The 25,671-nt window shown below is 51.5% G+C and overlaps 1 protein-coding gene and 1 long non-coding RNA gene across 2 annotated transcripts; one reads left to right on the top strand and one right to left on the bottom strand.

Moving 5' to 3' along the window:
* The first annotated feature begins 6,341 nt into the window (after positions 1 to 6,341).
* Positions 6,342 to 16,543, top strand: LOC146401902 (uncharacterized). Its single transcript, XR_014809337.1, has 3 exons — positions 6,342 to 7,030; positions 15,217 to 15,393; positions 16,079 to 16,543. It is a non-coding gene; the product is annotated as an uncharacterized LOC146401902 (long non-coding RNA).
* Positions 16,544 to 17,135: 592 nt separating this feature from the next.
* On the bottom strand, positions 17,136 to 25,618 carry GSC (goosecoid homeobox). Its single transcript, XM_003482313.5, has 3 exons — positions 25,161 to 25,618; positions 24,461 to 24,720; positions 17,136 to 24,121 (listed from the first exon to the last, which is right to left on the bottom strand). The coding sequence occupies exons 1-3, from the start codon at positions 25,513 to 25,515 to the stop codon at positions 23,966 to 23,968; spliced, it is 771 nt and encodes a 256-aa protein (XP_003482361.3). The 5' UTR covers positions 25,516 to 25,618; the 3' UTR covers positions 17,136 to 23,965.
* Between the last annotated feature and the right edge of the window lie 53 nt (positions 25,619 to 25,671).

Here is a 25,671-nt window from a genome sequence, read left to right on the forward strand (position 1 = left end):
CACCAGATCCTTAACCCACTGAAGGAGGCCAGGGATCGAATCTGCGTCCTCATGGATACTAGTCAGGCTCGTTTCCACTGCGCCATGACAGGAATTCCTATGTCTATAATTTCTGAGTTGGTTCCAGTTAGGAACAGGCAAGAGTCACCAGGTTGAATCATGTGAAACCGCCAATGAAACAGGTCGAAAACAACTTGGTACAAGTTGGTACAAGATCTTGGTACAAGTTGGTACAAGTTGGTACAAGATCTGGACAACTTGGTACAGTTCAACCTAACATTTCTTGGGCACTGTCGTATGCTAACAGTGTATACCAGTGCTTTGCAAACTTAGGTCATATGAAAATCACCTGGGAATTTGGTAAAACTGCAAAGGCCCAAGCCCCACCTTACATCAGCCTGCTTGGGCCTCTGGGTCCTTTATTAGCCCTGCAGGCGAGGCTACACACACCAGAGTTTGTGAGTCCCTCCAACAAAGCATGAAGCTGAGCTCTGGCTTCTTCCACTCAGTCTCTGGGATGAGCCATGCTCTCTGCCTGACGCAGCTCCTATGGGCTCCCAAAAGCAAATTGGTAAACGTTTGGAGATTTTCTGAACTGTTTGTTAAACACAGTTGTGATTAAAAATTAAATATGAACTTCCGGTTAAGTCAATTATATTAAAAGCAAAGATAATACATACTCCAAACTCCTCACTTCTGTGCACAGCAGAAATCGACAGAACAGTGTAAATCAATCCTAATTTAAAAATTAAAAAAAAAAAAAAAACTCATCACTTCTGGGAGTTCCTGTCATGGCTCTGCGGTAACAAACCCGAATTGTATCCATGAGGATGTGAGTTTGATTCCTGGCCTTGCTCAGTGGGTTCAGGATCCGGCGTTGCTGTGAGCTGTGGTGTAGGTCGCAGACACAGCTCAGATCCCCTGTTGCTATGGCTGTGGTGTAGGCTGGCAGCTGCAGCTGCAATTCGACCCCTAGCCTGAGAACTTCCATGTGCCGTGGGTATGGCCCTAAAAAGCCAAAAAAAAAAAAAAAGAAAAAAAAAAGAAAGAAAGAAAAAGGAGAAACTGGGGGCTGGGAGATTTTGATGTTTCCGAGGTCAAAGAAAGAGTCCAAAACTGAGTTAGGATCGGGCTTGAAGTCCCTCCACTAGAAACCCAGGGGGCACTCGCTGTACAAGTGAGATCTACAGAATGTCTGTCCATCCCAAACCACGTCCCCTTACCTCCCGGGATCCAGAGGGCGATGCTCTCGGCCACGTAGAATGAGGCATCTCTGGGCCCTGGCCATGGATCGCTTTTTATGGGCTAAGAGGGGAACACAGCCAGTTCATCTAGAGCCAATCAGACTTCCTTCCCTTAGAGTCTGAAGCTGGGTCGTGAAGAAACAGAAAGACTGAAGAGGGACAGAGAAAGGAGGGAGACCTTGTCCGTGTGGCTGGTGCCATGTGTTTGCCCTGCGACGTGGGGCACAGAGAACATAGGTCTGCAGGCACCTAAAAATAAAGGAGAGGCAAAGAGAGATGAAGGGAGAATCTGAGTGACCTTCTGTGCCCTTCATAAGCTTAGCTTGTTCCTGCCCTGCTTCCTCATCCTAAAGGCTATTTTTTAAAATTAAAGGTAGATTGAATGGTATCTGTTACTTGCAGCCAAAAGAATGCAGATTAACAATTTGTAAATGCATGGATGTACCCCCCAAAACAACTCCGAAATTTAACTCTTGAATTTTCTAGAAGGAGGCTGATATTCACTTCAAGTATTTACCATGACTTGTCATAGAACAGCCAATAACAAATATGTTTATCGGTGGAACCCAGAAGCAATCCCTTTAAAGAAGCCAGTGAGGGAGTTCCCATCATGGCTCAGTGGTTAACGAATCAGACTAGCATCCATGAGACATAGGTTCGATCCCTGGCCTCCCTCAGTGGGTTAAGGATCCAGTGTTGCCATGAGCTGTGGTGTAGGTTGCAGATGCAACTCGGATTCTGTGTTGCTATGCCTGTGGCACCTTGTAGGCCAGCAGCTACAGCTCCGATTCAACCCCTAGCCTGTGAACCTCCGTAGGCTTTGGGTGTGGCCCTAAAAAGACAAAAAAAAAAAAAAAAAAAAAAAAAAAAAGGCAAAATAAGGATGCCTGCTGCCAACACCATCATATTCACTATTTTCTGGAGGACCTAGTGAATGCAATAAGGTAAGGAAAACAAGTAAATGAAAAAGTTTTGGGAAAGAAAAGGTGAAATTATCATTGTTTTGGATGATATGATTGTCCCCTTAGTAAATCCACCAAATCAACTGAATATCATGCTGAACCAATAACAGTTTGATAAAGTGGTTTGATACACCATAAAAACACAAAAATCAATCATTTCTCTGTATGTCAATAAAAAAAAAACTATTCTAATGGAAAAAAGAATCTCACTAACACAGTAAGAACTATAAAATGTCTAGGAATAAACCTGATGAAGATTGTGCAATTTATATGAAAACACCATAAACCTTTGCTAAAAACAAGAAAGAACTTGCTAAGGGTAAGTTATACCCTAAGGTCAAATGCATCACTGGCCCCAATTCTTTACCTCCCTCCTTTGAGGGTTTAACCATGTGACTCACTTTGGCCAATAGCATGTAAGCAGAAGTGGCTGTGCAATTCTGGGCCTAGGTCTTAAGAGACTAGGGACTGAACTCACACCACAGCAGCAACCCAAGCCAAAGCAGTGACAATACTGGATCCTTAACCCCACTGTGCCACCAGGGAACTCCATGCATCTTTAAAGGGAGAGAGAGAAAATGCCCAGGACTTGCAAACTGGGACAGTGATTCCCCCTCAAGAAAAGCATTGAACAGGAAGGAAAGATTTTCACTCCTTACCACACCCTTCTGTATAGTGGAAATTTGTATTTTATTTTATTTCTTAATTTTAATTTTTTCCTTTTTTGGCCGCCCTGTGGCACATGGAATTCACGAGCCAGGGATCAGATCCAAGCTGCAGTTGCAACTTACACGGCAGCTGCAGCAACACCTCTGTGCCGGGCCAGGAATGGAACCTGTGTCCCAGTGCTGCAGAAACACGGCCAATCCCATTGTGCCAGAGTGGAAGCTCCTAGCTGAAAATTCCACACATGCATGTATGGTTTATGGACTCCTAAAGGAAAGAAAGAAAATAAACGTGGAAATGGATAACACTTGTGTGTTAGTATGGGATAGATTTGGATACAGATAAAGAGAAAGGGATGCAGGCATACTTTGCTTTATTGTGTTTTGCTTTATTGTGCCATGAAGATTTGGCATTTTTTATAGATGGAGGGTCTGTAGCAACCCTGCGTCGAGCAAGACATTTGGTGACATTTTTCCAACAGCAGTTGCTCCCTTCACGACTCTGTGCCACACTAGCAATTCTCGTAATGTTTTACTTTGTCATTATTAATGTATTTGCAATGATCTGAGATCAGGGATCTTTGATGTTCCTGTCATCATTGTTTTGGGGTGCCAGGAACTGCGCCCACTTAAGATGATCATGTGCTCAATACATGTGCGTGTTCCGATTGCACCCCTGTCTCGCTCCTTCTCCCGGGGCCTCTGTTCCCTGAGACACAACGATCTCGAAATTCGGGCAGATGAATAATCCTACAACGGCCTCTAAGTACTCAGGTGAAGGGAAGGCTCGCACGTCTCTCACTTTAAATCCAAAGCTAGAAACCATTCAGCTTCGTGAGGAGGGCACTGTGGAAAGCTGAGACAGATGTGCCATTGCACACTTAAAAGACACCGGTAGTGTGCACAGAACTTTCACACGTGCACCGAAGCATTCACGAGACTCTCTCTATTACGGTACTCACTCTGTTCTGGAGGTAGAGGCCTGTGCGCAGACACAGAGGCATAAAGAGAGAGGCTAGAGATAGGAAACAAGACTTACAGACTTTACCCCTCATCACTTTCTGTTTTAAAATTCACTGTCTTTAAGACCTAGGAATGTCCCCCGCAGGGGTCAGGGGACGAGGGTGGGCGTGGAACCATGCGTGTTCTAAAGATGTAAATAGAGCTGTCAGCAATTTAGGGCACAATCGACCTCATTAGCCTGAGCCGGTGACATCTTTGTCTCAGGGTGGACACTAAGCGTGTCATTCCAGCGAGAAGAAAAGCTGGGGATCAGCCCTGTTCATGAGCATTGTCCCACTAAAGCCCCACTAATCCGGCCCTGCGGCCCCCACCCTGGATGCAGCCCCTCTCTCGTGGGCCTCGGGGCCTCTTCAAACTCCACCTGGACACCCTTTGTGTGGAGGGGTGCCCCCCGTGGGAAAGGCTTCAGGACTGAATCTTTAAAACCTTTATTCCTCCTGAAGTCTTTCCTGCCTCCATTTCTTTCCCATCCCAGATAGGATAACAGGGACGAGGATGACTGGGAGTTCCCGCTGTGGCTCACTGGGATAAGAACCGGACTAGTATCCATGAGGATTCAGGTTTGATCCCTGGCCTCGCTCAGTGGGTCGAGGATCCGGCGTTGCCTCGAGCTGTGGTGTAGGTCACAGATGTGGCTCGGATCCCACATTGCTGTGGCTGTGGTGTAGGTTGGCAGCTGCACCTCTGATTTGACCCCTCGCCTGGGAACTTCCATAGGCTGCAGGTGTGGCCCTAAAAAGCAAAAACAAACACAAACAGGGACAAGGATGACAGAGCAGCCAGCAGGAGCCAGGTGTGTGTTCAGCTCGGATGCTGAGCTAAGGACCCTACATATAACTGTGGTACCACCCTATTCAGTCCTGGGCACTCGGGAGCTGGTATCTAGGCTCCTGGCCCAGATATGAAAACTGAGCAAGGCAGGGCCAGGGTTCCCAGGGAAAGCTCCTCAAACCCCTCCCCCCCTTCCTCCAGACCCCCCACTGGGTCCTGTATCACTTGGCTTCAGTTATGCCTCCATGGAATTCATGTCTCAGAGGCTGCCTTGTGCCTTGGCTGAAGCTCCGCCCTGTTCATCTTTGCGTCCCCAGCCCTCGCAAAGGGCCAAGGCGACCGAGGAGGGAAGGACATGAAAGGAAAAGAAGGGACAGATGGAGGGGCTGGGGGGAGTGATTCTAGAAGGATGAAGAAAGTGAGGGCACAACTTAGGGTCCTGGGAGTGAGGCCAGACGGGGGCAGAGGTGGGCAGTCCCATGGGAGGGACCAGAAGCCAGGATGGTCAAGACAAGAAATGGTCACATTTCATCATGGACCTTCGTCCCACTGTTGGCTAAAAATACTGCTGTTCCCACGGGGTCTCTGTGTTCACACAGCCCTCGGTGGAGTCTTAAGTGGACCTAGCACACGGATGTCAATCCAGGCTCGGCCATGTGCAGCCCGAGAGCCTCTCAGACGCCGGACCTTCCACCCTGCAGGCTTGCTCCCCCCCTCGTGGCCGGCAGGAGCAGGCTCGGACCCGCTCACCCAGCTCACAGCGCCATCCTGAGCCCCTGGCCCCAGGGCACCCCACGCCCAATCGCCCAAGCCGTTCTGGTCAGCTTGGACTGAAGGCCAAGGCCCCGAGGCCGGCCTCCCCTCCCCTCCTGATTCAAGGCCCAGGATCTCTCCTGGTTCCTGTCTGCTCAGCCCGGTCCCCCGGTGCTCTGGGCACTCCTGGGAGGTCCCTGTCCTGGACTCTGTGCTCAGCTGCCCCTGCCTCACAGATGAGCTGGCTACAGTGGGATCCGGGACCCACCCCTGCTCGCCAAGCCTCCATTCCTCCTCTGGAACATTCTTCTCTCCATCTCATCCATTATCACCAGCACTAAATGGGGAAATGTCCTGCTCATAGTTACGAAGGAGTCTAGATGGCTGTTGTTTTGTTTTGTTTTTTCCAAGAACACAGAGCACGTTCCTGTAGGTGGCATTTGTCGTTTGTCCTCCCAGACGTTCTGTCATGGGTCTCAGAACAGAACGCTCAGAGGCAATATTCCACAGGCAAAAGTATGAGCTGTTACCAACATCATACTCTGCCATTTCACATCTAATTCATTTGAAGGGGCCACTCACCCCTCCCTCTCGGAGGGAAAAGGGGAAAAAAAAGTTGCTTTTGTGCTTCCAAGATTATAGTACTTTGCCCTGGAGAGAACAAAGGAGCGTGAGTTATTAACTCTCCTTTATGCTTGAGGCAACCATGCCTTTGAGAGATTAAACCACTTGCCTGTATCCCCAGACTCCAGGGGCCTCGGGAAGCAGAGCCAAGCCGCCTGGCTGTCCATCCCCAGCTACTCCCACCACCTCGTCCTGCCCCGCCTGCTAAAGCACTTTTAGTGCTGTCTGTCGGCAGTCACATAATTTGGACCAAATGCAGACCAACCCCTCAGGACAGCAAAGAGAGAGACAGCCTCAACAATTCAACCGAATGGGGTTGAACTGTTTGAAAATCGCTCATTTCCACTGAGGATGCAAACAAAAATAAAAGCAAACTGGAGAATAGTCACTCATTCTGGCAACGGATGCTTCAGGGGATCAGCGTGTGTGAGGGCTGCCTCGGGCTGGATCGCTTTACCTCCGCTCTGAAAATAAGCCCACTCTTCGTAAAAGGCAAAAGCATCTAGATTTCCAGGGGCAGTGACGAGAACGCCCCATGCACTGGAAAGAATGAGCATCCTTGAGGTCAACCTCGCTTGGCTGCAAAGAGACACACCCACTCTTCATGGCCGGCTGGCTGGCTGGCGGTCCCCTCCATCCCAGGAAGATGCTGGTCAATATCCAAATGACCCCTCTACTTGGAAGCCTTCAGCTCGGCTCGGCCTGGAAACTGTTGCTATGTGTGGGGAAGGATTTTCCCCCAAGCACTGAACGTAATAGCAGGCAGCAAGGAGGCTGCGCATGCCAGCGGATGTCCCCGCGGAGATGGCTTTGGAATTATTGAAGACAGCATTTTATCCGGCCAGGGCTGCACCCTGCCAATGAGGGGTGAAGAAGTTGCAGGATAGGGAAAAGCAGATCTTTTTTTTTTTTTTTTTTTTTTTGAAGTAAAAGGAAGAGTGGCAGTGCCTGAGTTGGGTGTTCAAGGTTCTTCTCTGAACCAACAATGGTAAGAAATGGGTGGGGGTGTTGGGGCGGGGGGAGAGCATCAGCTTTTGGAGTCAGACAGACATGGTTTCATGGCGCCTCCCTGACACTTCCTAGCTGGGAGATCTCCCTTTTTAAGCCTTGCGCTTCTCATCAAGCAAATGAAACAAATGATTGTCTCTGCCGATGGAGGAGGGTGAAGTGGGGCTGGACATACAGTACATAAATGCTCAGCATGGTCCCTGCACTGCTTTCAGTGCTCAGTATGTGGGGCTCCCACCAATAGAATCATTAGACGGAGACCCATGAAGATCTTAATGAAATGTCTACAGATGGCAGACGCTCTGATGCCCAGGGCTGATTAATAGACCTGGTAAATATCATCTTGGGACTTAAGAACTGCAGCATCCAGTAGGCCAGATCTGTCAAAATGTTAGTTCCATTGCTGAAGAGAATCAAAAGCATGGCATGGACTGAACTGTGTTCCCCCAAATTCCTATGTGAGAGTGTATGACTGGTATCTAGAGATAGGGCCTTCAAGAAGGTAATTAGGGAGTTCCCGTTATGGTTCAGTGGTTAATGAACCTGACTAGTATCCATGAGGATGCAGGTTTGATCCCTGGCCTTGCTCAGTAGGTTAAGGATCTGGCATTGCTGTGAGTGGTGGTGTAGGTCACAGACACAGCTTGGATCTCATTTTGCTGTGGCTGTGGTGTAGGCTGGCAGCTGTAGCTCCAATTAGACCCCCTAGCCTGGGAACCTCTATATGCCTTGGGAATGTGACTCTAAAAAAAAAAAAAAAAAAAGACGAAGAAGGTCCTGAGGTTAAATGAGGTCATAAGGATGGGGCCCCAACCTGATAGAATTAGTGTCCTTACAAGCAGAAGAAAAGGTACCAGCAGTGCCTGCACACAGAGGAAAGGCCATGTGAGGTCCAGAGAAGGAGGTAATGAGCTGCAAGCCAAGAAACCCACCCTGCCGGCATTTTGACCTTGGCCTTCCAACCTCCAGAACTGGAGAAAATAAACTCAGTTCTGTGAGCCACCCAATTCATGGTACTTTGTTGTGGCGACTAAAACCAGAGTTCTTTCACCCCATCTGTCACTTGCTGCCTCCAGGGTTTTCATCTCCCTGGCACTTGGGGGCTGCCTGAGGGAGGGCACTCAGGCCTCAGAGCATCACAGGTGCGTACTGGTCACCCTTGGTGTGAGAGGGTGACAAGCGCCAAGGGGAGAGGTCTGTGAGGACCTTCTTAGAATGATGTGCTAGGAACTCCTCCCTTTTCACACTTCCTGGAGTGGGTTCAACGGGGGCTCCCCAAAGATATGTCCAGGTCCTCACCCCAGGACCTTGTAAATGTGACCTTATTGGGGGAAAGGGTCTTGGCAGATGTAATTAAGGACCTAGAGTTGCGATCACCCTGGATTTCCAGTGAGCCCTAAAACTAATGACAAGTGCCCTTTAAATAAGAGAAAACCAGAGAGAGATCTAACACCGAGACACAGGGGAGGTGGCCGTGTGAAAACAGAGACAAGACTGGGCTTGTTTAACTGCCCAGGGGCTGCCATTCATGCTGCATTCTTTCCTGCTAACCCTCTTCCCTCCTGAGCAAGTTAACTGGCCACCGAGATGGAGCAGCGTCTTCTTGGGTGGTTGGTGACTCGGCTATTTAGACCAGCAGCAGCGTGTTCTCAATGTAGGTGACACATTCTCATCACAGACTGCGGGACCAGGTTGTCAGGGGAGGTGTGGTGAATATGGAGTGTAGATTTCTCAATGTTTTCTTTATCTATTTCTTTTATCTTTTTAGGGCCACACCCAAGGCATACAGAGGTTCCCAGGCTAGGGGTCAAATCAGAGCTATAGCTGCCGGCCTACACCACCCACAGAAACACCAGATCCAAGCCACCTCTGTCATCTACACCACAGCTCACAGCAACGCCAGATCTTTAACCTACTGAGCGAGGCCAGTGATTGAACCTGCGTCGTCATGGATGCTAGTCAGATTCGTTTCTGCTAAGCCAGAACAAGAACTCCAAGTTCTAAATATTTTAGGGGGACAAATGCATTAAAGGATATTTTATTGCATTGTTTTAATTTTTTAATTTTTTTTACACAAGCCAAACAGAGTTATTTGGGAATGGCAAAGAACAGCATTTGGGGACACACGGCTATGGTGAATCACAGGCAAACCCCTAAAGGATTTTAACGAGGGGAAGGTGGTGGATAGGCTGTAGTCACGCTGAGGAAACAGTTATAGTTAGAAATCACTGGAATAGGTGAGGGCCTCAGGGCTTGACTAGAATTTTAAACATGGCTCTCCATCACTCCCAGAAAGAAACCGTCTGATCTCTCTCAGCGTCACTATTAGTTGGGAGTAATTCTGCTGAGAGGGCAGATCTGATGGGCCTTAATTTGTAAGGAGAGTAGGATGTTACTCAAAACAATTCGTTTCAGATGGTAAAAATCAGGACCAGTTTTCCGGCTCACTCCCGATGCCCTGGGAATTACCTGGAGAGCATGCACTGATGTCCAGGCCCCAGGCCGAGAGTCGGATGCTGTTTGTCCCAGATGCAGCAACCTTGTCTTTCTTTCGTCTTTTTAGGACCACACCGTGGCACATGGAGGTTCCCGGCCTAGGGGTCAAATCAGAGCTGCAGGTGCAGGCCTGCACCACAGCCATAGCAACGCCAGATCTGAGCCACATCTGTGACCTACACCCCGGCTCACAGCAACACCGAATCCCTAACCCACTGAGCGAGGCCAGGGATCAAACCTGCAACCTCATGGTTCTCAGTCAGATTCGTTTCCATTGCGCCAGGACAGGAACTCCCTAACTAATTCATTTTAACGAAATTTTTATTAGAGTTGATTTTCAATGTCGTGCCAATTTCTGCTGTACAACAAAGTGAGCCAGTTGTATATATATGTACATTCTTTTTCTCATATTCTCTTCCATCATGATCCATCCCAAGAGACTGGATAAAGTTCCCTGTGCCACAGTAGGACCTCATTGCTGATCCATTCTAAATGGAACAGTTTGCATCTACGAACCTCAAACTCCCCATCCATCCCACTCCCTCCTCTCTTTCCTTGGCAATCACAAGTCTATTCTCCATGTCCGTGAGTCCATTTCTGTCTTGTAGATAGGTTCATCTGCGCCATATTTTAGATTCCACATAGAAGTAGTATCATATGGTATCTGTCTTTCTCTGTCTGACATATTTCACTTAGGATGAGAATCTCTAGTTGCATCCATGATGCTGCAAATGGCATTATTTTGTTTTTATGGCTGAGTAGTATTCCATTGTGTGTATCCACCTCTTCTTAATCCATTCATCTGTCAATGGACATTTAGGTTGTTTCCATGTCTTGGCTACTGTGCATAGTGCTGCAATGAGCATAGGGGTACCTGTATCTTTTTGAATTATAGCTTTGCCCATCATATTTGTTTATTAAAACTAAATTTTAAAAAAACCTACGAAAAAAATGCTACAAACCAAGGAATGCTTGGAGCCACTAGAAGCTAGGAGAGGCAAGCAACACAATCCCCCCTAGAGCTTTCGGGGGGGCAATTCCCTGCCAACACCCTGTCTTCAGGCCTCTGGCCCCCCAGAACTGGAGAGAATAAATTTCTGTTGTTTTAAATCACCATGTTTCCAGTAACAGGTTATGACAGCCACGAGAAATTGATATTCCTTCTGGTTCCATAAGAGTTCAATCCCTAATCTTAGACTAACAGACAAGTAAAATCCGAAGTAGCAAATAACATCATAACACAAGGTCCTGATGACAAAAGCTCCTGTTTCTTGAGGATTTGCTCCTTGTAAACCCTAGGGTAAATGCATCACCTCCATTCCCTCTTTCCAGATGAGAAAAAAAACGAAGCTCAGAAAGGCCAGGTGGGAGTTCCCATCGTGGCATAGCAGAAATTCATCTGACTAGGAACGATGAGGTTGCAGGTTCGATCCCTGGCCTTGCTCAGTGGGTTAAGGATCTGGCGTTGCTGTGAGCTGTGGTGTAGGTCGCAGATGCGGTTTGGATCTGGCATTGCTATGCCTGTGGCGTGGCAGCTACAGCTCCGATTAGACCCCTAGCTGGGGAACCTCCATGTGCCACAGGTGCAGCCCTTAAAAAAAAAAAAAAAAAAAGAAAAAGAAAAAGAAAAAAACAAATCACCATGTAACTAGTTTGAATGCTTTTTAGTCTCCACCATCAAACACCCTACCGGATACCTAGTAGATGCTTAATAAGTACCTGAACCGAACATGGAGAAAAGGAAACTGAAGCCCAGAGAGGGAGGAGTCTTACCCAAGCTCACACACAGGACTAGAACACTGGGCCGCCAGAGAACCGGTCACACTCTCTTCCTACACCGAGCCTCTGTGTCTGGGAGCAGCGTCCTGAGCAGCTGCTGCAAGACGGCAGGATTTCAAAAGGCAGCACTATGGGGAAAAGAGGCATCCCTGACAGAAGAGCATGGATGGATGCTCAGAGGCACATCTGGGGCTGGACCAGCCCAGGCACGTGGGCACTAGTCTTTCCGGTCCCTTCTTGGAGGTCATACTCTCAGCTCCCTGAGCTGCAAAGTGTTTCCCTCTGCATGTCGCCCTGTAATGTATGCAGAAGGAAAATGATGAAAATTTCCTAACTCAGAGTTCCCGTTGTGGCTCAGTAGGTTAAGCACACAACATAGTGTCCATGAGGATGGGGGTTTGATCCCTGGCCTTGCCCAGTGGGTTAAGGATCCAGCATTGCCGTAAGCTGCAGCAAGGCCACAGATGCAGCTAGGATGTGGTGTTACCGTGCCTGTGGTGTAGGCTGGCAGCTACAGCTCTGATTCTACCTTTAGCCTGGGAACCTCCATATGCCGCAGGTGTGGCCCTAAAAAGAAAAAAAGAGAGTGAAAGAAAATGACTGAACTGCAAAACAGCGCTCACAGTTTTCTTGGGTGCCTTCTCACAGATCCTAAGATTAAACTGAACATTGAAATGCTCCAGCCTGTGGGGTGGGGGAAGGGGAGGAAAAAGTCCCCACCCCCTAATGACCTGTCATTACAAACAACTGCAGAAGAAGTTAGACTCAGAGACATCATTTCAGGTCAAAGCAAATGTATTAGTCTCCTAGAGTTGCTGCAACAAATCACTGCAAACGTGATGGCTTAAAACAAGGAAAGTGTATCATCTCACAACTCTGCAGGCCTGAAGCCCAAAAAAAGCCCCAAACCAACCTGTTGGCAGGACCAGCGTACCTCTTCCAGCCTCCAGGGCTGCAGGTGTCCTTGGCTTGTGGCAGCCTCCCCGCCCCATCCCCACCTGCCTCTGCTTCCCAGAGCCTTCTCCCTGGTGGGTCTCCTCCCCTCCCCAGACACCCCACTCCTTTCTCTTATAAGGACACCTGTCCCGGGACTTTGGGCCCACCCCGATCCAGGATGACCTCATCTCTCGAGATCTTTAACTTCATTACATCTACAAAGACCCTTTTCCAGAGTTCCCATGTGGCTCAGTGGGATAAGAACCAAACTAGGATCCAAGAAGATGTGGGTTCGATCCCTGGCCCCTCTCAGTGGGTTAAGGATCTGGCATTGCCTCGAACTGCAGTGTAGTTTGCAGATGCAGCTCCGATCCGGTGTTGCTGTGGCTGTGGTGTAGGCTGGCAGCTGCAGCTCCGATTTGACACCTAGCCTGGGAACCTCCATATGCCGCAGGTGCGGCCCTAAAAAGACAAAAAAAAAAAAAAAAAAAAGCCATAGCTGAAAGAGACACTGCCATGTATAATTCAAAGTTGTCAAGCTGCCAGGGACACTGATCAACATGTGATCATAGGACCCATCACCACCCAGTATGTCTGCATCCATCAAATCCCTCAACAAGCCCAGGAGGTGACAAGGCAGGACTACCAACTCTCCCTAACAGTAGGGAAACTGAAGCCTGGAGGGTGAGTGTGGTGACCAAGGGTCACCAAGCCAGGAGCTGGCAGAGGCCACCCTTCCAACAGCCAGTCTGATTCTCTCATGGCCCTCTTCCACCCACACCCATGCGTGGCCCCAATTCAAAGCTTAACTCGAAAGCATCAGCCATGAAAGTGGGCTGAGTGGGATGCACTCCTGGCCCCCGTCACCCTGCTTCTCAGCCCCGTTTCCCAGGCCTGAGAGTTGCCCTCAGAGCAGGTGTTGAGAAGTCCTTGCTGTCGGCCCTTGGGCTTTGGGCTCCAGGCACCCCACTACTCTGTCCAGCTGCTGAGCTCAGAGAACGGTTTGGCTCCCGCCCGCCTACAAGAGCAAGTGCCCTGGGCCTGGCAGCTCCCCCTTCTGTGAAATGGGAACAACAGTCCCAGCCAGGCCCACATCCCACGGCTGCTGTTGGCACAGGCAGTGAATAGTCGTGAGAGGGTGTCCATAAGACGTGAGATGCGCACACATGCCTGGGCAGGTGCCCAGGGGCCAAGACTGGTGCCTGAGCCTCACAGGGGCTTGGAGCTGGGGGCAGGGCAGGGCAGGGGCAGCCTTGATGTGTCAGCGGCCCAAGAACTGCAGCATCTGGAAAAAGCACGTTGATGAACTAGACTACCAGCCACAAATCACTGTATTTTAAAACTCATTCAAAAATAATTAAATAAATAACAACAACCTTCTTTGCAAACTGAGGTGTTTTTCTCTCCTGTGAGAGAGAGCTCGTCTAGCACATGCTGACAAGATACGGCCCCGAGGGTCTCTCTGGGCTGGAAAGGCCTGTGGCTGACGGTGGACCTGAAGGGCTGTGTTACTGTGACCCTGGCCGCCCCTTTGACTCTCTTCCAACATCTGGGAGGGGAGAGAAGACTATTCTGAGCATTGGTTTAAAATAGTAAACTGGGGAGTTCCCTGGTGGCTCAGCGGGGTTAAGGATCCAGCACTGTTAGTGCTGTGGCTCGGGTCGCTGCTGCAGCTCAGGTTCCACCCCTGGCTTAGGAACTTCCGTGTGCCCTGAGTGGTGCCAAACAAACAAAAATCATAAACTGAACACTACACGGTGCCAGACTACGGATTCCTACCACAGTCCTGCCTTCAATTCTCTCAGTCTCTGCCCAGCTAAAACCATTCCTGGTAGCAACCTGCCTCCCCACCTCCGAGCCTCTTTTTTTTCCTTTTTATGGGCGCACCTGTGGCATATGGAAGTTCCCGGACCAGGGGTCAAATCAGAGCTGCGCCAGCCAGCCTATGCCACAGTCACATTAACACCAGATCCGAGCCGTGTCTGTGACCTAGGTTGGCCCCTTAACCCACTGAGCGGGGCCAGGGATCAAACCTACATCCCCACGAAGGACACTGTATCAGGTTCTTAACCCCCTGAACCACAAGGGGAACTCCTACCTCCAAGCCTTGGATCAAGCTGTTCCCTCTTCCAGAAAGACTCCTTCTCCCCTGCCCATCCTCAAGTGCCTCAAACCGGGTAGCTCTGACGATCCACCTCCAAAAGCCCTGTAGGACCCCTCCTCTGCCCACACACAGGACATTGTGGGGTCCCCCACCTCCCCCTCATCACTGGTCATCTAGGATTGAATCAGCTTCATTCTCCTGCCTGAGGCCAGACAAGACACCGCTCTGTTCATGCCTGTGACCCAACTCGGCAGAGGGCCTGGTGCACGGCAGGAGCTTAGTGGGTGTCAGATGCATGGAGAGAGGCGGACTGCACACAGAAACGCTGGAGCGTGATAGCCGGACCGCCTCCTCTCTGGTCTGGTCAGGGCGGCCTCCTGGCTGCCACCATACCTGCCTGTCTTTGTGTCTCTGCTCTGTCAGGCCCAATCCTAATGGCTTGCAACTCCCACCTCCTCCAGGAAGCCTCTGGGGTTGCAGCCACCTTTCGTCTTGCTCTCCACGTCGCAGTCACTAATGCGCGCTTCCTGACATCCTGCTTTCTACTGTCCCAAAGACGTTTCTTACACACACAGGCTACATCCCCAGGAGAGCTGCTCCCACAGCAGGTACCACATTTGTGTTCTCCCGTTACCCTGCCACAGACTCCAACCCAGTCCCCATCACAGGGGGCCAATTGCTATGCTAAGACCACAGACAAAGGAAACAAAGCCTCAGGCAACAGGTGTAAAACCAGCCTCCATCCGCTCTTAGCAATAGCCTGTATTTCTGATTTAAACACTAAATATTAGACTTGCCATCAGCAAATTTTTCCTGTGAAAGACCAGATACTAATATTTTCAGTTTTGCAGGCCCTCCAGTCTCTACCGTATCGAGTCAAATCTGCCACAAGGAGAAGCAACTGTGAACAGTACAAAAATGAATGGGGGCGTTCCCATCGTGGCACAAGGGAAATGATTCCAACTAGTACCCACGAGGATGTAGGTTTGATCCCTGGCCTTGCTCAGGGGAACTTCCACATGCTGCAGGTATGGCCCTAAAAAGCAAAAGCAAAAAAAAAAAAAAGAATGGGCATGGCTGGGTTCCAATAAAACTTTATTGGCAAACCAGACTGGCCCATAGACTATAGTCTGTCCACCGCAGCTTTGGAGGATTACTTGAGATGACATTGAACCCCCTCACCGCACAGACCTCAGCCCACACTGTAAAATATCCCAAACCCTGCCTCAACCCCCAGCTCCCTCTCCCACCGCAGCAGAATTGGTTTTCATCCCAGCACTTCCCACTGAAACCTGAAATCACAGCCTGTCTACTCGGTGATGAAGTGTCTGCCCCAACAGAACCTGGAACTCCAGCTGCTCTAGTATCCCCAGCACCTAAAACAGTGCCTGGCACAGATGAAGCACTCTTTTAATGTTTGTGAACAGAATAGAAGCCATAATCATTATTACTATCATTGTTGCTGAAAATTTTCAGTAAATATTTGATTATGTGCTTCGATTTTGATGTTTTGGGCCCTACCTGTGGCATGAGAAAGTTCCTGGGCCAGGGATCGAACCCACGCCAGAGCAGTGACCTGAACCACAGCTGTGACTATGCTAGATCCTTAACCTGCTGAGCCACCTGGGAACTCCTACATGCTTTTTTTTTTTTTTTTTAATACTTCTATTGTTAAATGTGTTGATATATATGATCAATCATTTGTGTTTGCAGGTAATTTTCATGGGTTGCAGGCAATGAAATCCCCCTACATTGGAAATGAGGGGGCTGAAGCTCACAGGTGACGCTGCCTGCTGGTGACTGGCAGAGATTCGAGCCCGGAGCCACTGGTGGGTCCTCAGGGGGTCTGGCAGTGTAGGCAGAGCACTGCGCATGGAGCAACCTTACAAGACGCAACCTCACCTGAATGGACTCTGTCATCTCACTTTCTGCAAAACGGTGACTACCATGCCAACTTCCCAGGCGCGGAGACGGGATTCAATAAAATACAGACGATAAGGCACTCAGAACAGCGCTCCTTATGTGATAGGGTGACAGCAAGCACCCCACCCAGCCTCCCGGGATTAGATAAGGACACAATTAGGAAACAGTCCATCCTCCCGGCGAAACATAAGGTGTATTTTTCACCACACCCTCTAGGCACTGCAGAAAAGATTTCCCCTCTTTAAAAAAAAAATAAACCACACAAGAACCTCTTTCCCAAAGACAAAAATAAACCATAAAGACCTCTGATCTTTTTAGAGCTTTAATTGCAGTCCAGAAAAGGGTTAAGCGCACATCTGCTCACATCTGTATCCGAGTCCATTCACCATATGGGCTGAAACCGAAACACAACCAAGGGGTTTTATCAGGCTGAGGACAAAGGGATGGGTCTCTGTTTCAACCCATGCACCTGGGGGCGGGGAGGGGGTGGGGGGTCCTCTTGCGGCAAAAGCAGACCTGAAACAAAAACAGCAACCCTGACACCGAGGGAGCGCCACTCCTAGCGTCCTGCACCGGTGGATGCTTTGAAAGTTCCCTGCATGGCAGGCATCACGAAGACTGGAGTTACAGTTAGGATGAGACAGACAGACAGACAGACAGACACATACACACACACACACAGACTTTCCATGCCTGAGACAGACACACACACACACACACACACACACACAGACTTTCCATGCCTGAGACAGACACACACACACACACACACACACACACACACACACACACACACAGAGAGAGACTTTCCATGCCTGCCCACTTCAGTAGAAAGTGATTCACTTGGTTTCAGATTTAAATATTTATTCCTCAAATACAAAACAATGTTGAACATGCACACCCCTTAATGTCCCAGCCATCTGGCCTTCGGTCGGCGCATCCTCAGATGAAACGAGCAGCTGGGATTCCGACTTCACAGAGTTCTGAGTCTTCATCGCAGAGGGGGGATCTTTCCAAAGGCCCGGGGCCTCCCTGCTTCGTGGAGAAGGGCAGTTGGAGTTTTCTGGTCCCATACTTAGCACTTTGAGGATTTTCAAAGGAGGATTAGCCATACTCCATCTGGAAGGAAGCATCACTGGGCCTTGCCGGGTGATGTCAATAGTTTCTTTAGGACACGAACGAAACAGGCACAGTCACCGTGAGGCTGGCGGGTCAAATGCGGACTGCTGTGATTTAGACCCTAGGGCCGTGTCTGCAGGGAGCCCTGACCTGGCAGGTGCAGGCCCTCCCCAGCCCACAAGCTCCCCCTTGAAAGAGGAATTCCCTTGACTGCCCGTCTATCTTCCATGCAGCCCTGCGGTCACGTGGGACGGCTGCCACTGTGCTGTGGGCGGCCTGTGGCCACCACACCTGTGACACACCGTGTTTCTCACCACAGGCTGCTGGCAAACACAGGTCTTCACTCTAAAAATTTATTTTTAAATTAAAAAAAATTTTTTAATAGCCCCACCCACGACATATGGAAATGTCCAGGCTAGGGATCAAATCTGAGCCACAGCTGCAGCTGTGACAATGCCCAATCCTCGAACCCAATGCGCCAGGCAGGGGACTGAACCCGTGCCTCCACAGTGACCCGAGCTGCTGCAATCGGATTCTTAACCCACTGTGCCACAGCAGGAACTTCCCAGAAATTTCTTATTTTTTAGCAACTTCTGTCTCCCACCCTCACCCCCCTTCCAAAAAGTTTAAACAATTGACTGTGTGTTAGTTTGGGGGGAGCGGGGGGAGCATGAAAGCACATCCTTGCTGGGCAAGCCGCTCAACCTTCCTCAGTGCAACAGGGAGACTCTGTCTCCTTAACCTGCAGCGGCCCCTTTGGGGTCAGTCTCACTGCTGCTGTGGCGGGGCTGAAGCATTTTGCAGCTAGTAAATCAGGGAGGACAGGATGTGCGCACTTCTCAACTCTGTCCATCTCGGCTAAAATGATCGCACGAATGACAGCTTCCAGAAATCAACTCAGGTTAAGGGAGGGCAGGCGAATGCCCAGCGAGACTCCCCAGACTTAACCCAGCCGCTTGACTTGATCAGCAGCCTCCAGAGGACCTCAAAATTAGGAAAACAGAAGGTGCAAGTGAAACAAACGCCTAAAGAGGGGAGGAGGTGGGTGGGAGAGGAATTCGGATGGAACCCTCTCCATGGATGCTTCCCAGGGCTGGACTGGGGAGAACAAATGAGGCCTGTGGGCATCCCAAAATTACAGACCCCCTTCAAAATGCCCCAACATGCCATAATCCACCCTGTTTGTTTCGTGGGTTACTTGGACTGCAAAGACAATGGCTTTTTATTTCTTCCCAGAGTTCAAACCAAGCCATGACAAACAGAGTGCTTCTGTGTGGTCACAGAGCTCCAGGGACAGGCCTTGGGGATACCCCAGATCCTCAACCCCACCCCCCCACAAGTGAGAAAGCCCTACAACCAAAAGACCCGGCTGGATCCATCTCTCCCAGAACGTTCAAGGAGCTTTGCACTGGCTGCTGTGTTTGGTTTCCGTTTTACTTTTGAGAAACTTCAAGGTCATTTCATGAAGCTTGGAAATTGAATCCAAATCCGCTCCACTTCTCCCTTCTTCCCTCTAACTCGCCTGGTCCTAAAGCTCTTAGGGAGAAGGCAAAACCCATTATACCTTATCAGATGTTTCCTTGTCTTCAATCCATTTAATTTCATTAGCGTTTGTGTCCTGTGGTCACGCATAAACCCCTAAACCAGCAACAATTAAAAACTAGGGGCAGTCCGGAATTCCTAATTCCCATCTTCTTATGCAGAGCATCATCCAGCCCATTCGAGGGTGGTTTTTCAAAACACGCAATAATAAATGTGTCAGACACGCTGCTGGGTTCTTATATTATCTCCCATCCTCTACCCAAACCCATTTTGCAGCTGAGGAAGGAACTTCTTCCAAGTCACCTGGCGAACACACAGCCCCATCCAGATGGGGGCTTGGACCAGTGAGACTGGAGTCCACTCGCCACCTCATGTGGCCCTGCCTGCCTGAGGCTGGAACTCCATCTTTGTAGATAATTAGCATCTGCACGCCGTTCACCTAGAGCTGACTGGCTGTGCAATGAACAAAGGGGAGTTATTTGGGGGACCTGAGGTATGGATCCAGGGGGTCTCAGGGGCTAGGAACCCTGGTGCCAGACCTATTTACTGAAAACCCCATACAGTGCAGAAAAAGCATGCCCGCCCCCGCCCCCTTACCTCCCAGCCCTGGTTTGCTCCAGAGGCATCCGCCAGCTTGGATCTCACACATCCATTAAAACTACATCCTTTACACAAGGAGGTTAGCTCCAAATTGCGAAGTCAGTAAAAGGCAAACTGGATTGAAGAACTGCCATGGAGATATATACTCTCCAACGGTGCGGTTTGCAAAGCAAGTGTTTCAAGCCCTCCCCCTACCCCGACAGCCCATGGCAAAGACCACGGACATGTACCCTCCCTGAAGATCGTGCAGAAGCCAAGACTCCCCGAATCTTCCACACACTCCACCGCCCCTTGTCAGCTCCTTGCAGCCAGGGCCCTCCTTAGGCCAGGTGACCCAGGGTACCCAGAAGTTACCCCGTATCCTGCCACCAATACCAGGAGGTGCGTGTGGGGTGGGGGGGTGGTCTGCTCAGTTCTGGGGGCTTAGGCCAGCTCTACCCTTTGTGTGTGTGTGTGTGTGTGTGTGTGAGAGAGAGAGAGAGAGTGTGTGTGTGTGTGTGTGTGTGTGTTTTGGGGAGGGGTGGGAGTGGGAGTGGTGGGTTTTTGCCTTTTTTTTTTTTTTTTTTTTTTTGTCTTTTTCTATAGCCACACCCACGGCATATGGAGGTTCCCAGGCTAGGGGTCTAATCAGAGCTGTAGCCGCTGGCCTACACCACAGCCACAGCAACTCGGGATCCAAGCCAAGTCTGCGACCTACAGCACAGCTCATGGCAACGCCGGATCCTTAACCCACAGAGCAAGGCCAGGGATCGAAGCCGCAACCTCATGGTTCCTAGTCAGATTCGTCAACCACTGAGCCACGACCGGGAACTCCCCAGCTCTACCCTTTACTATGCCTCCTGAGGGAGGCTTTTAGTCTCTCTGAGCCTCCACTTCCCATCTGCAAAATGGGCAGTGACCGCCACCTCCTGAGGGCCTGAGAGGTGTGTGGAAGGGCTTTACAGTGGAAAGTGCTAGACCAAAGTTAGGGGCTCTAACAGTCGTCATTGTTCTTTGCCAGAGCCTGTCTGGCACTTGGTGGCAGATTAATTCCTGTGTCTCCCAGGGGCAGCTGCCTTCACTCCTGAGGAACTGAACTTTCTAGGCAGCTTGCACCACCCCCTCACCCCCCAAATGAACAGCCTGTGTTCGGGAGGCAGCCTGCTTTCCGTAAATCCAAAGAGCCCTGCTCCTTGCAGATGGCAGTTCTCATTCCGGCCCTTTGTGCTCACTTGGTGCCCCAGTTTGCTCAGCTGTGAAACTGGGAGAACACCTTCAACTGGGGCGGGGGATGTGCTGTCCAGACTGGAAACCACTAGGCAGCCACCTGGCTTTTGCTCACCCACTCGAATGCAGACACACCACTTTTCCAACGCCGGGATCCAAATTCCCACCCAGGACAATTACAAGACCCAGACAGCACTTGAAGGCCAAGTGCTTTCTGCTCTGAGACCCCACAGGGCCCTCCCTGACCCCAAGAGCTAGGCTAAGACAAAGGTTTGAGCCCCACAGCTGACTGGGGAATGCAGGACGTGGTGGCTGGGCTGTAATAGGACCCTCCTGACATTTCCCTCTTCACTCCAGGCATTTGTTAAGAGATGTTTATTTTCTGTGAGCTGGGCCAATTCTATAGTACTTCACAGGGTCTTCTGGCAGGAAGACCTGGACAGGGAGGGGCTTTCTCTTGCCACCCTAGCCCTGCCCAAGCCAAGCTGTGTGCAACCATCCAGCTTCCCAACCCATCTGTCCGCTGCTCCTTGCATGCCCCCCCACCCCACCTCACTTTTCACCAGGTGCCCCGAGTGGGGGAGGAGTGTCTGAGAGCCTAACCCTCCCCCAAAGCCCCCTGTCACTGTGAACACCTTTCCAGACTCTCTAGACAAATGCAGATTCTTCCCCCCCTTTTTGTGGCCGCATCTGCAACATATGCAAGTTTCCAGGCTGGGGGTGGAAATGGAGCTGGAGCTGCAGCTGCAGGCTTACGCCACAGCCACACCAAATCCCACCTACACCGGATGCAGTTTGTGGCATTGCCAGATCCTCAACCCACTGAGTGAGGCCAGGGATCGAACCTGCATCCTCACAGACACTACATCAGATTCTTAATCCACTGAGTTACAATGGGAACTCCCTTCTTTTAGGAAGGATCCGATTTATAGGGAGCAAGTCACGGACAAAGACAGAGGATATACTTCCGGAGATGTTAGATTTTCAGGGTGGAATGATGCTACCCACTTCTGTCAGAATGTTCCAGACTAAAGGAGTACTGGAAGCAGGCAGGGCTCCCTCCTCTCCAATGAGACAAAGCACAGCATCTAGGAACAGTGATGGAGAAGGGGTACTGGGCAAGCGAGGGTCTCCCCAGGGAGTCTGATCTCTAAGCAGGAGGTACAATCATGGCCATTGCAAGATTATTTGACCTGAACCGAACAGCTTCCTTGAGTACCTCTCACCAGAACTGGTATCAGCAGCAGCATTTCAATCACGGTTTAAGATGTACTCGGGCAAAGATGATGTCCCATCTTTTATTTCTTACAAACTGAATGGCATTAAAAGTATTTAATCCTCCCAACCTTAATTCCCTCATCTGTAAAATGATGCACTTGCATTCCCCATCTCAGAGTAGTGAGAGGTGAAACGAGATAATGCACACAGGTCCTGAAGTGCTGGTTCTGACATAATTATGCCATAATCGATGTTTTTAAAAAATGAGTAGCCATGAAGAATTCCCTTCCGCCAGGTATCACTCTTCGTGAGACCGTGCCTTGCCATGTCCACAACCCCCCTGGGAGGCAGATGCTATTACTGTGCCCATTTTACTGTCATGGAAGGTGAGGCACAGAGGGGTTCAGTCATTTGCCCAAGGTCACACAGGATGGAGTCTGGAGAGGAACCAAGGCAACCTTGTCCCTTGAGGCAGACCTGTCTCTAAGTTGCTGCCCCCCTTTTGTCTAGGGACACTCCTTATTTAAAAGGTGGTGTTTGGGAGCCACTAAGTGTCTTTTCACCTGCTCCAGGAGTCACTCCTACCTTTTAAAACCCCAAAAAGCTGTGAAAAATACCGCTTCTCGTAAAAGCCTGTTGTTACTTTTCGTGTGCTGTGTTCCACGGTGAAGATACCCAGCCTTCTCCCAGGGGGGGACCTTACTCAGCCCAGAAGGAACAGGCTCACCTACTCCGAGCAGCAGAAACATCAGGAAGGCTCTGAACCTGCCTCCTTGTCTATAAAACGGGTTTAGTGCAAAACCCATCAAGTTGAACATGTGAAAAGCCATTCCTGCTGGCCCCTGGCCTCCACGCCCTCCTCCCCAGGGTCTGGAGAACTGTACTGAAGGAATGCTCTCATCTTCGTCCGCGGCGCTGATGGGGCACCAGGAAGCTTCGCCAAGCTTTCACAAGCTGCTGACCAGCACCCCTGAACGGCTCTCGGGTTTCTCCGACTCTGGCCTGATCCGTGCAGAGCAAGACAGTCAGCAGAGAAAGCCACAGGCACTCTCATCTCGCAGGGACTCTGCCACGGCAGCCGTGTGCTCTTAGGCCCCGGTCGGCTGGCACAGGACGACAGAACGCATGGCTCAGAATGTGGTTTCCAAACTCCCAGGGAGAAGCACAATGGGCCCTGCACCCAGGGGTCTGCACTGGGCGCCCAGCTCTGAGCTGCCTAGGGGGGCTGTGGGGCAGAAACCCTTGCCAGGGACAAGGGGAGCATCCAGAGCCGGGACCAGGAAAGATCCAGGAGTTTCTAGAGAGAGGGCATGCCTGCCTAATTCCACTGGGACCTGCCACCTCAGGCCTGGAGATTTCGTGGGAGCGGGGCCTGGTGAGCGGCCTAAGCGGGCTCAGAAGTCGCTCCCAGGATCCATCAACTCCAGGCGGATCCTGCTTTCTGCTCTCCCGTGGTAACAAGGAGGAAAAGGTCTCTCTCTCCCCACCGGCCAAAGGGAACAGGAATCCCAGGCTGCCTCCTTCAAACACCACCCCTTTCCTGAAAGCTACACTTGAAACCGGGACACTGGGTCCTGTGACCACCTATACCCAGACTTTTTTTTTTTTTCTTTTTTTGGACAAGTCATTTTTCCTTCCAAAGCTCTACACTACAAAGATCTCTTTGGGCCGTAGATGGTGCTGGCGGTGGGGTACGAAATACAGAATGTGGCCCGTCTACATCGCCATCACTTTATTGTATTGTCACCGTTAATTTAACTATAAATACTACGGCGGGGAGCGAGTCGCCCGGCGGCCCCGAACGTTGGGCTGCGAGCCCCGGCGGCGCGGTAGCCCAGGCGCCCACCCTCTCCGGACTGTACACTATTTACAACTCTTCGTTCCTCCTTCTCGACCCCCCTCCCGCAAGGCAGCGCGTGTGCAAGAAAAGTAGCATCGTCTGGGTGTGCAAGTCCTTCGTGTTAGGCAAGGGCCACGGCCGGCCTGCGGCCGTCAGCTGTCCGAGTCCAAATCGCTTTTACCTTCCTCTTCCCTCTTCTCGGGCGAGGCTTTCGACGACGTCTTGTTCCATTTCTCGGCGTTTTCCGACTCCTCGGACGAAGACCGCTTCTGCCGCCTCCATTTGGCGCGGCGGTTTTTGAACCAGACCTGTTGCGCAGCAGAGAGTAGAACAGCTATTAGGATCAAAGGTGCGTCCCCCCAACGCCCCGGCACCCCGGGGCTGGGTGTGGCCACGGGGCGCCCCCGGCGTGGAGAGGGAACCGGGGACCCCGCGCGCGCACGCCAACAAAAGGAGAGGAGACCGGCTCCCGCTTCCGTATTTTCACTTAACTTCCTGGGCCTAAAGCGCCCTCCAGCAGCCTCCGGGCCGCCACTGGGAGGTTTTTAAAGAGCAGGGAGACCCAAGGAGGGCCGAGCAAACCCGGCTGGGGCCACGATTCGCTGGGAAGGGCCGTGAGTTGCGCCGCAGTAGGGTCCCGCGCCTACCTCCACTTTCTCCTCGCGGAGGTGCACCTTCCGAGCCAGCTGCTCGCGGGTACCCACGTCTGGGTACTTGGTCTCCTGGAAGAGGTTCTCCAGGGCTTCGAGCTGTTCATCGGTGAAGATGGTGCGGTGCCGCCGCTTCCGCCGGCAGTGCAGCTGGTTGAGGAGCTGCAGTTCCGTGCGCGACAGGGTGCCCACGTTCATGTAGGGCAGCATCTGGTGTGGCACAGGGGACACCAGCACCGAGCCGGGGCCCTCGTAGCCTGCGACAGAGTAAGGCGCACGGTCAGCCACTTCTCTTGCCACCGCGCACACGCCGGCCTGCCCGCCAACGACCCACTCCGACTTTAAAATCGTCTGCAAGGGGGTGCGGGGAATTGGGGGTGCACGGAAAACAACGGTTCGGGGAACTGAGGAACCATGCCAGAGTCCACCCGCACGCTCGCAAAGCCGTTAGCAAATCCTAAAAGTCTAGTCTCCCCACGCAGGCACTGTTACAGTTTCCACTAACTCGCCTAAAGTTTGCAGCCAGTGTGCAAACGCCTGAGCCCGATCCGCAAAAAAAAGGGGGGCAGGGGGAGTAGATTTGCAAGAGGAGAAAAGTTCGCGCAAAGTGAAAGAAGCGAACGCCACCGCCACCCACGTCCCAAGGGCTGAGGACCACGGCGGCGGGCCGCCGAGGCCCGAGCGAGCGCGACCCTACCTGGGGGCGTCGGGACGCAGGAGCACTGCTGGGCACCCAGGGGCGGCACGGCCCCGCAGCAGGCCGGGCCCACCGGTGCCGCCTGCACGTGCAGCTGCCCGTAGAAGTAGTTGTTGTAGCCGAGGCGGGAGCCGCCGACCGCGGCCGGGAGGCCTGCACCGCCGGGGGCCACGGGGCGCGGGTAGAAGGCGCCATAGTCCGAGGAGGCGCCGCCGCCGGCGCCGTAGAGCGAGTCCCCGTGCAGGGCCGGGAAGACGACGGGAGCCGCGGCGCTGGGCGCCACCGGCAGCACCGAGTCCTTGCAGCGCGGCCGGGCGGCCAGGATGTTGTCGATGCTGAACATGCTGGCGGGCATCCCCGAGCCCGGCGCCGGGACCGGGGGGCGGCGGGGACGCGCCGAGGAAAAAGCTTCAAGGTGGGGGGGTCCACTCTCCTCCCGCGGCGGCCCAAACCGAAAGAGCGCCGGCGAGCGCGCAGCCCCGCGCCCCTCCCCGCCCCCTGCGTCCGCGCT

The sequence above is a fragment of the Sus scrofa genome, chromosome 7, assembly GCF_054392235.1.
Source record: "Sus scrofa isolate SSC_HxYL_T2T_F1_AM1 chromosome 7, Sscrofa_HxYL_maternal_Yorkshire_Landrace_v2.0, whole genome shotgun sequence".
Lineage (NCBI taxonomy): Eukaryota > Metazoa > Chordata > Mammalia > Artiodactyla > Suidae > Sus > Sus scrofa.